This window comes from Gopherus evgoodei, chromosome 10, assembly GCF_007399415.2.
Source record: "Gopherus evgoodei ecotype Sinaloan lineage chromosome 10, rGopEvg1_v1.p, whole genome shotgun sequence".
NCBI classification, from domain to species: domain Eukaryota; kingdom Metazoa; phylum Chordata; order Testudines; family Testudinidae; genus Gopherus; species Gopherus evgoodei.
The window spans coordinates 20,216,623-20,231,433 of NC_044331.1; the positions used below are offsets into that span (position 1 = coordinate 20,216,623).

At 37.7% G+C, this 14,811-nt stretch overlaps 1 protein-coding gene across 1 annotated transcript in view; it reads left to right on the forward strand.

Annotated features, from left to right (window-relative positions):
- Positions 1-14,811, forward strand: part of ATP8B4 (ATPase phospholipid transporting 8B4 (putative)) — a 155,500-nt gene that overhangs the window by 100,653 nt on the left and 40,036 nt on the right. The window contains exons 14-16 of the mRNA XM_030578888.1: positions 770-813; positions 4,878-5,043; positions 10,671-10,859. Coding sequence (XP_030434748.1) covers positions 770-813; positions 4,878-5,043; positions 10,671-10,859 — 399 coding nt within the window. The remainder of the gene's footprint in view (positions 1-769; positions 814-4,877; positions 5,044-10,670; positions 10,860-14,811) is intronic.

Genomic DNA, 14,811 nt, shown 5'->3' on the forward strand with positions numbered 1-14,811 from the left:
GATCTAATTCAAGATTTGAAGTCACGTCTTCAAGGTGAAAAAGCTAATGCCTTCATTACTGTGCCACTTAACTCAGGTTAAAATACATTGAATAAATTAAGCTGAAAGGGTGATATATATATTTGTTTAGTTTTAGACTTGGTAAATGTAGATATAATATAAAAACATGGTATTAAAAATCCTATAGTGTAAAGTGGTCAGTCTTTAAAAACTTACCAACTGTCTCGCAGAATGTTTAAGACTACTAAAATAGCAACATTATTATTTGCTAGTATTCTGTAGCAAGTATAGAGAAATTCAGGTAATTCTACAAATACTAAGGTAACTTTTGCTGCAAGTGAATATTTGTATGTCTCAATTGCATAATGAACACTCTGTATAAAACTTGAGAGCCAGATCCTTCAAATATGCAACAAATATCTTTGCTTTATGAGTACTCCCCTTGACTTCTATGGGGTTATTCATGTGATATATTAGATTCTTATGCATAAGTGACAGCAGAATCAGGCCCTAAAAAATCAGAATAAGTAAAATAGCTGGAGGAAAAATACAATGGCATTGTGGACAATAGAATGGAAGCATTTACTTTAGCATAATGTTGGCTGTACCATGATCCACTGCAATGTTTTATATTTTTGAATGTTGTTGCAATGTTTCCTCTTTGACGTCTACCTCCATAGTCTGAAAAACCATGAAAAAGTTATTTCATAAAACTCTAAAACTGGAATTAAATGTCATATTTTGTGTTAATTAACTTTATATTTTGTAGGTGATGTATATGATGACCTGGGCTGGAAAACAGAAATTAATGAGGTATAAATATGACCAAGTTACAAAATATTTAGTATGTTGTAATATGGCTTATTTCATCATTAAAATATTTTCAGTAGATCAGTAATTTTCAGTGAAGTTTCCCTGAACTTGAAACATGCTGTAGAATAACTTATCATAAGACATAGGCAAGAAAAACGTGAACTTTCTTTTTCCTCTAGGAGTTTGTTTACATTTAAAAATTTACCAAAACAGCTATTCCAGAATAACTATTCCAGAACAGTTATTGCAGTATAAGCACCTGTATGGACCCTCATTCCGGAATAGCTGTTTTGGTGAACTTCCAAGTGTAGACAAGCCCTTACATCCTCCTTTTATGGCCCTTCTGTCTCTAGGCAGAAGTGCTGTATGCTAACCACACAGTACCAGGTGTAACTTTAGGCAGTACTGTTTCAGGTACACCTCTTCCCCCATATAACACTTTCCTCGGGAGCCAAAAAATCTTACTGTGTTATAGGTGAAACCACTTTATATCGAACTTGCTTTGATCTGCCGGAGTGCACAGCCCTGCCACCTCGGAGTGCTGCTTTACCATGTTATATCCGAAATCATGTTATATCGGGTTGTGTTGTATCGGGGTAGAGGTGTAATTTAAAACATGTACATTTGGTATGTAACAACTGAATAGAACAGTGAGTATTTTGGAGCAGGACTGTATTGTGAGGATAAATTAATATTTGTGAGGTACTGTGGTGATGGGAACCATGTAAGTAGCCAGACTGATTTGTTTGCACACTCAGAAACATCAGCTATTACCAAATGCACAAGTACAAATGGGGAATAACTGGCTAGGTAGTAGTACGGCTGAAAAGGATCTAGGATTAGAGAGGAACACAAATCAAATATGAGTCAACAATGTGATGCTGTTGAGAAGAAAGCTAATATCATTCTGGGGTATATTAACAGAGATTAATAACAGAGGTTATATGCAATATAAGTGTTGCATATAAGACATGGGTGATAATTGTCCTGCTCCACTCAGCACTGGTGAGGCCTCAGCTGTAGCTCTGTATCTAATTCTGGGCACAACACTTATGAAAGATATGGACAAATTGGAGAAAGTCCAGAGGAAAGCAACAAAAATGATACAAAGTTTAGAAAACCTGACCTATCAGGAAAGGTTAAAAAGCAGGCACGTTTAGTCTTGAGAAAAGATGACTGAGAGGGAACCTAATAACAGTTTTCAAATAAGTCAAAGGCTGTTATAAAGAGAACCGTGATCAATTGTTCTCCTGATGGCAGGACAAGAGGTAATGAGCTTAATCTGCAGCAAGGGAGATTTAAATTAGATATTAGGAAAAACTTTCTAACTATGAGGATAGTTAAGCTGTGGCATAGGCTTCCAAGGTAGTTTGTGGAATCCCTTACATTGAAGGTTTTTAAGACAAAGTTGGGCTGACACCTGTTAGAGATGGTCTAGGTTTATTTGGTCCTGCCTTGACACACAGGGCTGGACTCAATGACTTCTTAAGGTTCCTCCAGCCTCACATTTGGCTCTGCCTGTACCACTGAAGTCAATAGGAGTGAGAACAGATCCTTAGATAACAACACAGAGATTGATAGAAGCCATCTAGCCCAATTAGATTCTATTATTTCTCTGGCTTTTTAAGGACTTGGTTTTAGATTTTTTTTTTAGCTGGACAACAGCTAGATTTGGGAGGGGAGAGTCAGTGATATTCTATTCTCATTCACTATCTTCTGCTTAGCTACATGAAATTAGAAGGGCCATATTTTCATATTCATTTCTAAATTATTTAGTATTAGCTACACTAAATAAGGTTTTTCAGCCCCCCCAGTGTGCAACTAGTATTCACTCCCTGGCATTGTTTGTGTTGCATAGAAGCATAGAAATGTAGTGCTAGAAGTGGCCTTGAGAGGTCATCTAGTCCAGCACCCCGGTGCTGAGGCAGAACAAAGTATCTGAAGTGAGATAGTTGGAAGTCAATCATTTGATCAGTACTGTTCGCTGTATCTGCAGTGGTATGAATACATTGCCCTTGAACACTAGTTCATCTTCAACCTCCTCCTTTCTATTAAAATTCATAGCAACATTCTGTGATTCTCTAGTTTCCCAAAATATGAGTCACGATTATATTCTGCATTCTTTTCCACCTCAGTGACACCATGGAAAATCATGTAAGGTAGAATTAGACATGAACATGTTTGTGCTGTCACTAGTTACATCTTCTTTTGTGCCTATTATCTCTACAGAAGCTCTTCATCTGGGTCTTTGAGTAGCTTGTTCAGGGGAAAATGGGGAAGGCACAGTACCCTCTCAAATTCAAGATCAGTCTTATAGTGAATAATGACAGTGTTTATAGCAGGTGTAACCTCAGTTCAGTGCTTATTAACTTTTTTGGAAATACAGAAACATGCTACAATTCCTTGCCTTCTAGTGTTTGGAAGCCCTACAAAAAGGCACAGAAGCTATTACATGTACTGGAGATAATCCTTGGCTAAACTCAAGAAACCAGACTGTGTGGGGCAGAAAATCACTATACATGTGTAAAAACCTATATTTTTGTAATGATACTAACCTCTTTTCGAAAGTGCTTTGAAATCATTTATGAAAAGCTCTGTATAAGTGATATCAATATTATTACAAAAGGCCATGCCCTAACCTCATAAGCTAACCCTCCTGATTTCTAGAAACTCATTGTTAGAACAGAGTTATGAATCCTAAGAATAACAAGGCTGCCAGTTACTTAGCTACCATTAACTGAACATGCAGCAGGTGATCCTAATCTGAACATAACAAACAATGGTCAACTTTTTATCTTATTAATTTTAAACTATCCTAACATCCTGATGGACTCTAAACCTGTGTGTATGTTATTTGTTTACTAGGAGGTATCTAGGTGTGTCCTTGTTCTTGTTGTTTTGATACTTTTTCTTTCCTTCTGTATATTTATTTGTAATTGGTCTGTACTTCTGATATCTTTGTCTTTTCTATCATTTGTTTTTGTAAAGAAAAAATTACATTTCAGTAAACAAAACAAAAAAATAAAACTTGAATGAAGCATGCTACCCTGCCTCTGGAGCTAAAGGAACAGTTCAATTGGCTGTAAGTAGTGTTAAGGTTTATACCTTCTTTGCAGACCAGCCATTAAAAAGGAAAAACAACAAACACTTGATCAATTTGGACTCCAATAAGCAGAGTGCTGTAACATACATTTTGGAAGACAGCAGCGAGCACATTGCATGACAAATTTCCTGCTCTTGTAGTGTCATAAAATAGACTGCATCTAGCTCCCCTCTGTCTCTTGATGAAAGTGACTGAATATTTTCAATCCAAATTTGCTTCAAAAACACTTTTTCTATGAGATGCCTACCACAGTAGAAATGATTTTGTGGCATAATAAGAAACATAACTTGAAAATGTTTGGAAAATGACACCAGATAGGTACCAATTTTATTCTTAGAACTGTCCTTACTGATGAAACTGATCAACTGGTTCTGTAATACAAAACAAATTGTAGGTTGAAAATGTGTTTATTTACTTTGATGTACTTCATTCTCAGACTATGCAGCCCATGTCTACTGAAGTGTTTTACTTTTAGCCTTGTGTCTGGACCCTGGAGACTTGTTAACGTTGATTAGCTTTTAGGCCCAACTGCCATCTGTGACTTTGAAAATATCCTCTCCCCTTAACAATCTTGTTTTTAAAACTTATCTTTTTAATATTAATGTAGCCTTGTCAGTAAAAAAAAATCATATTTATGCTATTTAACTTTTTAATGAAAAAAATACATTACACAATTGAAGATTAAGGACCACTTTCTTTTGTGCCTGTAGACCAAATACAAGTATTGATTTTCTGTTTTAGTTCTCTTTCAACCATTGTCAGTGAGAACAAAAAGGAGTCTTAATTACAAATGCAAAATCCAGATATGTAATTGTACCATGAAATGAAATTATGCCATTTTACTTGTGTGGGTTTCTAATATAGTCTCTTAATACCAAAACATCAAAATAAAAGGATCTCACCATTTAAAATCCTTACTCTTTTAAACATTGTGTGTGTTTGTTTGTTTTTTCTCTTGCAGAAAACAGTGCCAGTGGATTTTTCATTTAACCCACTAGCAGATAGAAAATTTCAATTTTATGATCACAGCCTGATTGAATCCATTAAACTAGGAGACTCAATGGTACATGAGTTCTTTAGGTTGCTTTCCCTCTGCCATACAGTCATGTCTGAAGAAAAAAATGCAGGTAAACTACTGAAAAGCTTAGTTATAAGTAAAGAGAGTCTAACTATTTGGTTTCTATAGCACTTTTCTAACTTAAAAGTATAGGTTAACCACATTTTTAAAGGAAGAAGTGAGTCAAGAATGAGCCATAAAAATGTGGGTGCAGATCTTGCACCCTTAAAACTCTGGGTACACTGTTGGGTGTTAAGTAATTGCACATGCAAATGTTAGTTGCATGAGCAAATAACTGAGTTTTCTGTTCTTTGACACGTATAAATACCTTTTCATCCTTGAAATTGTCTGATTTCCGCAGGGTTCTGTGAGCATAGCATTGGCATACACACTTTATATTGGCTTACTTGTTATGCCGGCCCCTAATTTAGTTCAGGCCAGGAAGATCTTCATTAAAAGTTAGGCTTTATTAAGTCTTCCCACAAGAGAGGGAAGCATGATTATTCCATCTCTTTGGAGTATTGCATACAATTATTTTTGTTTCTACTTGATTATTGTGCCTTTTAGTACTGATTTGGATATTTTTATAAGTAGAATATATGGTACATATCTTCGATGAGCCATATAGTTCATGTTTGTGAGAAGAAATTGTATATAATCTTGGCCTGGCAGTGTTAACAATATCTTCAGCTTGCAAACTGTTACAACTCTGAAATCGAAAATGAGGAAGCCTCTTGTGAGCCATATCGTGTGTTATTCATGAAGAGAGGCTAGTTTTACTATAATTCCTCATTTTTGTACAAATCACTTTCAGGATCCAAGAATTGGGAGTATTTGGTGTTCTGCTGCATCACTAGGGCCCTATTAAATTCATGGTCCATTTTGGTCAGTTTCATGGTCATAGGATTAAAAAAATCATAAATTTCATGATTTCAGATATTTAAATCTGGAATTTCACAGTGCTGTAATTGTAGGGGTCCTGACCCAAAAAGGAGTTGCGAGGGGGTGGCAACGTTATTTAGGGGGGAGGTTTGCAGTACTACTACCATTCTGCGCTGCTGCTGGCAGCAGCACTCTCTTCAGAGATGGGCACCTGGAGAGCAGCAGCTGCTGGCCGGGAGCCCAGCTCTGAAGGCAGAACTGCCATCAGCAGCAGCGCAGAAGTAAAGATGGCACGGTATAATATTGCCACCCTTACTTTCGCACTGCTGCTGCAAAGCTGGGCCCTCACTCAATAGCCACCACTGTCCTGCTGCCCAGCTCTGAAGGCAGCAGCACAGAAGTAAGGATGGCATGGTATGGTATTGCCACATTTACTCCTGCACTGCTGTTGGCAGGGCGCTGCCTTCAGAGCTGGGTGCCTGGCCAATAGCAGCCACTCTCCGGCCATCCAGCTCTGAAGTCAGCGCAGAAGTAAGAGTGGCAATACCGTGACCCCCCCTAAAATAATCTTGTGACCTCCCTGCAGCTCTCTTTTGGGTCAGGACCCCCAATTTCAGAAATGCTGGTCTCCCATGTGAAATCTGTATAGTATAGGATAAAAGCACACACAAGATGAGATTTCACAATGGGAGACCAGATTTCACAGTCTGTGATGCGTTTTTCACACCCATGAATTTGGTAGGCCCTATGCATCACAATCCGCCTTTCAAGATCAAGACTAATTATCCTCACTATGTTATGTTGCCGTATTGCATCCTCATTCTATGCTGGTGGCTTCATTAAAGTTGGATACTTTTCTATCTTATTAGACTGTTTAGAGCCAGTCATGCTGTGTGTAATATAAAATAAATCACTATAGTCATAGTCATAGAGGACAGGATTCTGGGAAGAGAAAATGTTTGGAGTGTGGCAGCACTTCAGTTACCTGTCTCATGGATGAGCATATATTATCACAGCATTTACAAGTAGCTAATGCATCATCTTGTCCAATATTTAACACAGAAATGACAGGCCCTTGATTTTAAATCTCTGTTTCTAAGCTGTGAGACAATGATCCCATCTGCCTCCCAAGGAGTAGGTCTGTTATGGAGAATTTCTTATTTTTACCTTTGTCAAATTGTATTGGTTTATGTTGCTGTTGTGGCATATTCAAAAGGAAATGGACCATATCGTAACAATTAACTGAGATGTAACATATTTTGGCTAGTACTTATGCATAACTGTTTTGAGACATGATCTCATAACCTGTAATCGTCTTGCTATGTTTTGTTCTGATGCATGTTTTTTTCAACTTCAAACAGTACAAAAATCTTTAATTCATAGTAAAAAACCTTGTGTTGATTTTGAAGTTGATTGAAATTGATGGGAGTACTTGGCTACAAAAAAGTCAGGGATTTTGTGTCAAAAAGTATTGAATAATTCTAACCGCTTCCAGTTCATTAGGAAGTAAGTATCCAGTTAATGCTAACTCATTTGGGCACTGAAAGCTACCTTTAAAAATGTGTGGTTTTGGTTTTTTGTTTTTGTAATGATCAAGTGATCTCTCTCCGGCCATCCATCTCCACCCTCTGACAAACAGAGTCTAGGGACACTATTCCTTACCCATCGTGGCTAATAGCCATTAATGGATTTAACCTCCATGAATTTATCCAGTTCTCTTTTAAACTGTAGATCCTTTCTTTAGGGCTCAAAGGATATTTTAATCTTGATGCCCATTTATTTCTTGGCTTCTTTCAAACTGCCAAAATGGTGCCATTTATGATTAGGAACTGGACTGAGACCAGCTTACTACATTTAGGCCTCAGAAACATGTGCCAATTGCTAATGACTTTATCACTACAGACTAAAGTTGAATTAAAGCAGTGACTTGGAGGTGGAAAATTTGAATTCTTTTCAGTCCTCTTCCTTCAGCTGGTATAGGATCAATCAGTCTGTTTCATTGCTCATATAATTCTTCACTGAGCCTTTTTCATTTTTTCTAGCAGGAGAGATGGTAGCTAAATCCCAAAAATTTAATGGATAAATTTCATGAGAATTTCTTAAATTTAAAGAAGGAGAATCCAAAACCTATCTCTTCTATTCGTTATTATTGGGTTCAGTTTTTCACGTAAACAAGGTTTCAATCTCTTTGTTTTGTATGTAGCTATAGTGTGTCTTCCCAAAATTTACAGTATATATTCCATGTGTAAAAATTCTATTTTCTGGGGATTTTCAACCAAATCTGTAACAGAATTAAAATTAATTTAAAAAATGAGACCTTTAGGAAATTTTTCTTCATTATCTGACTTTTTTCATAACCCTTTTGCCAACAAATGGCAGGCTTGTGATGAATCTGGTATTTTGGTATATATATTGCACTTGGAAAAATTATTAAAAAATTATAAATGGCTGGCTTGGTATATTCACACTTTCCACATAGTTAAACTTCATTGCCAGATAGCTTTGAATGTAAATTGGAAGAAATTCATTTGTTGTTAAGCAAAGTTATTAATGATTGTTTTCCTAGGATAGTTCTATAGACATTTTTATTATTAATACCCAGAATATGAACTGCACTTTTGAACATTTGTTAATAAACTTCTGCACTGCGCTGATCAAGTTTAGTCACAGAAAGAAGCTTATGATTTCCGCAGACTATATTCACTGTGGAACAGTTTGAAGTGAACTGTGGTCTAAGATTTGCCTGGCAGGTGACAGAGTTTTATACAAAAGGTGGAATGTATTTAAATTTATATCTGTTGGATTTTTTTAATTAATAAGAGAGCTAGTATAATATGTTCTAGTTTCCATACCACAGTTTTTCATTTTACTAGAATGACACAATTTCCTTTTTTAATGCTTTGGTTTTTGATTGTGCAAGAATAATTTGTGTTTGTAAGACCCTCTCTAAAAATGTAAATCAGGCACAGCAGACGTGCTAAATATTATTATTGTTAAGGCTTAGGGCAGTACTTCTATATATTTTGTTTTTGAGAAGCAAATGAAATAAGGTTGAGCTCTAGTATTTGCTGTAGCCATCCCACTTTCTCCTTTTTCATGTATTCATAACTTTCTCAAAAAATTTCTCTTTAGGCTGAATTTATTCCTGCATTGTCTCAGTCAAAAGATTTATTTTTTTTGAGTCTCAGCCAAATTAGTTCAGCTACTTTATACTGGATGAAATCAGTAAAAAAAATTGGGCATGCAAATAAATATTTCCTATAGATGTTTGTCTTTAAATTTACATCTTAATAGTAGTAACTGTTTGTTTTATGTTCAGTATAGCATGAAATGTGTAGAATGTGCACTGAAGCTGAGTTGAGACTGTGAGCCAAATTTTGCTCTCTGTAAATCTGGAGTAACTCCATGAAAGTCCATGGAGACTTTGATGCTAGTGCAATGGGGAGAAGAATTAGACTCATTAATGTATTGAATTTCTTGACTTCATTGGGTTGATTTCTCCACCTTTTACCATTTCATTCATGTTAGTTTTGCATTTCTTTTAACTATAATTTTCTCTACTTTTGTATAGCACTCTCAGGACTGCAGAGTGGGAGAGAGAGAGAGAGAGAATGAAAAAGTTCTGACATCTGCCCTATTTTAAGATTCTTCTGGGGATTATTTTGGTCACTTGTGTGTTAATAATTTACTTCCTATTTTTGTGCTACCTGACTGTTTCTGCATCTGTCCTGTAGCTAGGCTTCTGATGGGTTTTGTAGCTATGATTAAACTTTGGTTCTGAGGAAATTACTCATTTTATCTGTTTATTGGCTGGATATCATACAGATCTCTTGACCTTTTCACAGAGTCCCTTTTTAACCATAAAAGGATATCCTTCATGCTTATTTACAGTGTGACCTGAGCAGAATGTGAATACTGGTCTTCCAGTATCCTTCTGTGTATCTTGGTACACATGCCCCTTTAACTTCAGTGTGGAGTATCCAGATACAGAAATTTGATATATTAAAATAAGTATATCTGAAAAATGGGTCCAGTGTCCTTATCTACGTTTGCCCTAAATGCTCAGATATGCTGAGTATGTTCTTCAATATTCTACCTCAGAAGAAGGAAATTCTCAGATTGTTTGGGGTAAGGTTATTTTTACCTTCCAATGGTAATATCAAGTTCTTAATGGGAATTACTGTACAACACTCTCAAGGCTGAGGGATTGAAGAGATTTCCTCTGAGAATATGACTCTGAAATCTCGCTCTATATATGAAGTCCTTACCATGTTATCTTTGTCCCAGGCATTCATTGAACAGAAATTGAACTCTTATCCATTACAAATTTCCTCCAAACCCACACAGTTTTCTTACTTCCTTTTCTGGCTTGCCACCCACAGCAGAGCCCTCCTGGAAGTAGCATCTGGGGCCTGGCCATTAGAGGAGGCAAAATTTTGGTTTGCTTGCCATCTGGACAGGCTTTGACATTAAACACCACAAAATATGTTCATGGCTGACACCACATCATTATGTTGCACTGATGGAGCATGCCTGACACCCCAACGTACACCTCATGCCATTTCGCAATGGGATGAGTTGGTCCCAGAGAAAAGACTTTTACTAAGTTTTGTGACAGATCATTTTCCCACCTTTTTTCCTTCTCCCACTGCCTACGGATCACTGCCGTCAGATAGCGCAGCTCCCCCTTCAGCAGAGGTCATCAGCCAGGAAGTACTGTTCAGTACTGCTGTTCTTTAATGGACTAGAAGTGAAGCTATTAATTCAGGGCTCAAAACTCAGTTACTTACAGTGTTTGTTTGTTTTTTCTTGTAGGTGAATTGATTTACCAGGTGCAGTCGCCAGATGAAGGTGCTCTAGTAACCGCTGCCAGAAACTTCGGTTTCATCTTTAAGTCTCGGACCCCAGAGACCATCACTGTGGAAGAAATGGGCAAACTTGTTACATACCAGCTCTTAGCAATTCTGGATTTTAACAATATCAGGAAAAGGATGTCTGTAATAGGTACAGCATATAGCTTTCTTTTTGTTTCTTTCATGCCTGTTGTTTGAAGACACACACACCTAGGGCCAGCTTTTAGCTACCAGTGAGAGCTCTAACCTACCAACTGCCAAAGGAGGCAATTTAGTCTCATGGTTAGAAAAAGGAAGGGAGTGGAAGTCTCAGGATATCTAGATGTCTCTTCCTCCTCTGCCACAGACTCTCGGTATCTTGGAGTCATTTAGACTGGTTCTTTCTCCATCTGTAATATGGGGATTGTGATACTTTTCAGTTTAGTAAAACACTTTGAGATCCTTGGATGGAAGGATGCAAAGTATAGTAGCAGTAGATTATTAATTGCATTGAATTTTGTTTTCTGGAAATTTGATAATGAAACAGTTTTTCAAATCCATGCATTTTGCTCTTTTTCTTACTCTGTTTCTGTAGAGCAGGTGACCGGCAACTATAGGGATTTACAGTTAGGATTGATTTATTGGTTTTACATAGCTCTATTAACATTCATCAAAGTGCTTTACAGTAATGAAGTAAATGTAAATGATCAATAATATCAGCAACTAAATAATAGAAATCTAAAGTATATCTAGAAAAAAACTTTAGAGTGTGTTTTAAAACTACACCAAAAAATCTGCTTTCAGAATAATGCAGGCAGTCCTTGGACTTACAACACAATTGGTTCCTTACATTTGCGTCGTAAGTCGGAATGTTGGAACTCGAAACCACAATCTACTCCATTGTGGGACTGAGTGTCGTAAAGTTGGAACCTATAGTCATAAGTTTAATCAAGGTGTCAGTGTAGAATTGCTGTTCATCATAATTTTAACATCTTAAATTTGAGGACTACCTGTACTAGAAAAAAAGTTTACTAAGCAAGCTAAGTTTGCAAAGACATGACCAAGTTATTGCCTTTAAAAAGTAAGTATTTGAGAACATTTACCACAGTTTTCCCCTGTGCTTGGAATAGAAAGTATTGGTTATAACCATATAGTATCCGTTAAATGCTGACTGTAATAGTTTCAGCTGAAATGAGAAAATATAAGTAGAAGGGACAAGGGAAGTACAGCTAATTAAGACTAGGAAAAAAATTAAATACAACAAAGACTAAATGTAAATCACTTAATTTCTTAACTTACGACGGAGAGAAAAAGGTGAAGGAGACAAATATGGGAAGATGTCCAGGTGACAGATGAAAAAGATGATGAAGGAAAATGAAAGGAGAGAAGAATAGGGATAGAGAATGGAAGAAAAGCAAAAATGAGGGTAATAGAAGACATGGTGAAAAATAAGCTTTGGTTTGGTTTAATCTCTTCTGAACGCTACTTCCCACGTTGAACCCCATTAACTGAGAAAGGAGCTGCACAAACAGGAGCCTGCTAAATAACAAGAAGCAGTTGCTTCCTCACAACTGAGGTTCCAACTAGAGCTGGGTGGGGAACAGTAATTCCATTTTGTGGAGGATTTTGACATTTCAAAATTTTATTTGGTTCCAATTTGGAAAAAAATCCAAACATTTTGAAATTCTTCTGGAATGGGCTGTGGGGCACTTTGTCTGGTGGGCTGCTTTGGAGCTGGTGGACCATAGGAGCCTAGGCTGTCAAGGAGGTGTAAGCCTGAGAGCCAGGGTTCTCAGTATGCCACCAGGCAGATGGAAAAGCAGGCAGGAAACCAGGCAGGCTGCATTGGAGCCCTGCCTGGTTTCCTTCATAGTTTCGCCAAAATTGACACAACATAAACTGTTGAGCAATAGTCAACATGGTTTCTATAAAGGGAAATTTTATCTTACTAATCTATTAGAGTTCTTTGAAGGGGTCAACAAATATGTGGACAAGGGGGATCCAGTGGACATAGCGTACTTAGATTTCCAGAAAGCCTTTGACAAGGTCCCTCACCAAAGGCTCTTACGTAAATTAAGCTGTCATGGGATAAAAGGGAAGGTCCTTTCATGGATTGAGAACTGGTTAAAAGACAGGGAACAGAGAGTAGGAATTAATGGTAAATTCTCAGAATGGAGAGGGGTAACTAGTGGTGTTCCACAAGGTTCAGTCCTAGGACCAATCCTATTCAATTTATTCATAAATGATCTGGAGAAAGGGGTAAACAGTGAGGTGGCAAAGTTTGCAGATGATACTGAACTGCTCGAGATACTAATCAATTACATAAATACAAAATGGGAAATGACAGCCAAGGAAGGAGTACTGCAGAAAAGAATCTAAAGGTTATAGTGGATCACAGACGAAATATGAGTCAACATTATAATACTACTGGGGGAAAAAAGCTAACATCATTCTGGGATGTACTATCAAGAGTGTTGTAAGCAAGACATGAGAAATAATTCTTCTGCAGTACTCAGCAAGGGTAAGGTTGATAAGGAGTATTGTGTCCAGTTCTGTGCTCAACACTTCAGGAAAGATGTGGCCAAATTGGAGGAAGTCCAGAGGAGAGCAAAAAATTGTTTCCGGGTCTAGAAAACATGATATAGGAGGAAAGATTGAAAAAGTGGGTTTGTGTAATCTGGAGAAGAGAAGACTCAGGGAAGATGTGATAACAGTCTTCAAGTTGTCGCAGCCCTAAGGTCTTTATTCCAACATGGTGTCTGTATGGCCAATTGTCGGTCATCCAAAGGTCACACTGGTACTGTGTGCAACACTGTGGTGCGGTGTGCAACATTAGAGTGCCGTGTGCGTTTTCCCACTCTTTTTCCTGGTCACCTAGGGGTCAGGCTGGTGCCGTGTGCAGTCTCCTGCTCTTCTGCCTGGTAACCCAGGGGTCAGGTTAGTGCTGTGTGCATAACACCAGCGTGCCGTGGACAAAGGGATCCAATCTGACCAATCGTAGTTCAGTTCAAACGGTCAGATTAGAGTTGTGTGCAAAAGCATGCTAGTGTGCTGGGTGCAGCTTCTAGCAGCTTCTAGTATGCCATGTGCAAATTCTATCTACATAGGGGGCAACAGCTCGGAACCTGGAGGGCGTAGGAGCTAGGGACCAATCAGATCCTGACAAGTGTAAAAGGGCCTTTGAATAAAACCATGCCTCGTGCCAGGATCTGCAGGAGTATCCACGTACTGACTGAAGGACCTGAGCAACCCTTCGGCCAGGGGTCTCCTCCGGATATAGCTGGCTCGGGACGTGTCGTTTTATTGCTTTTTCAACGTTATCTTCTACGGATTCGGTATGCTTCTGGTGTCTGTTCTGCTGGTCAGCTGCGCCTGGAATATGGTACTTGCTTTCTAAGCTTTCTTTCTGTGCTTTGCTTAGCCTCTTCTCTTTTCCCCCTCTCTTATTTGGTACAGAATTGCATATATTATTATCTGATGTAAAGTTGTGTATATATGATATGTAAAAACTGAGTTGTTGTAATAACTGCTATTGAAGTTAATTGGTGTATTTAATAGTAGTATTTGGTTAGTGTGCACACAGTTTATTTTATTTGGTGTATTCATTTACCTTTTTTAAAGAGCAGATAATTTTGAATTATTTGGTTCCTTGTTGATGAATGTAAATAGATTGCTTCAGGTTGTGTGAAGGTTTCTTGTTCCAATAGTACTGTTAGTTGGTAAAAGTGCTCCTCCCCAGCCCAAGTTGTGATTTTTCTCCCTGTTAATAAACGGCCACGTGATGTTTTGAAGTTTACATTTGTCTGATTTTAATTTTCCTCTCTCGATTAAAAAATTCACCGAACCTGCATTAGGGACGGACACAAGTATGTAAAAGATTGTTATAAAGAAGAGGGTGAGGAATTGTTCTCCTTAACCACTGAGGACAGGACAAGAAATAATGGGCTTAAATTGCAGGAAGGGAGATTTAGGTTAGACATTAGGAAAAACTGCCTAACTGTAAGGGTAATTAAGCACTGGAACAAATTGCTTAGGGAGGTTGTGGAATCTCTATAATTGGAGGTTTTTAAGAAGTTAGACAAACACCCTTACAGGAATGGTCTAGATCAGTGTTTCCCAAACTT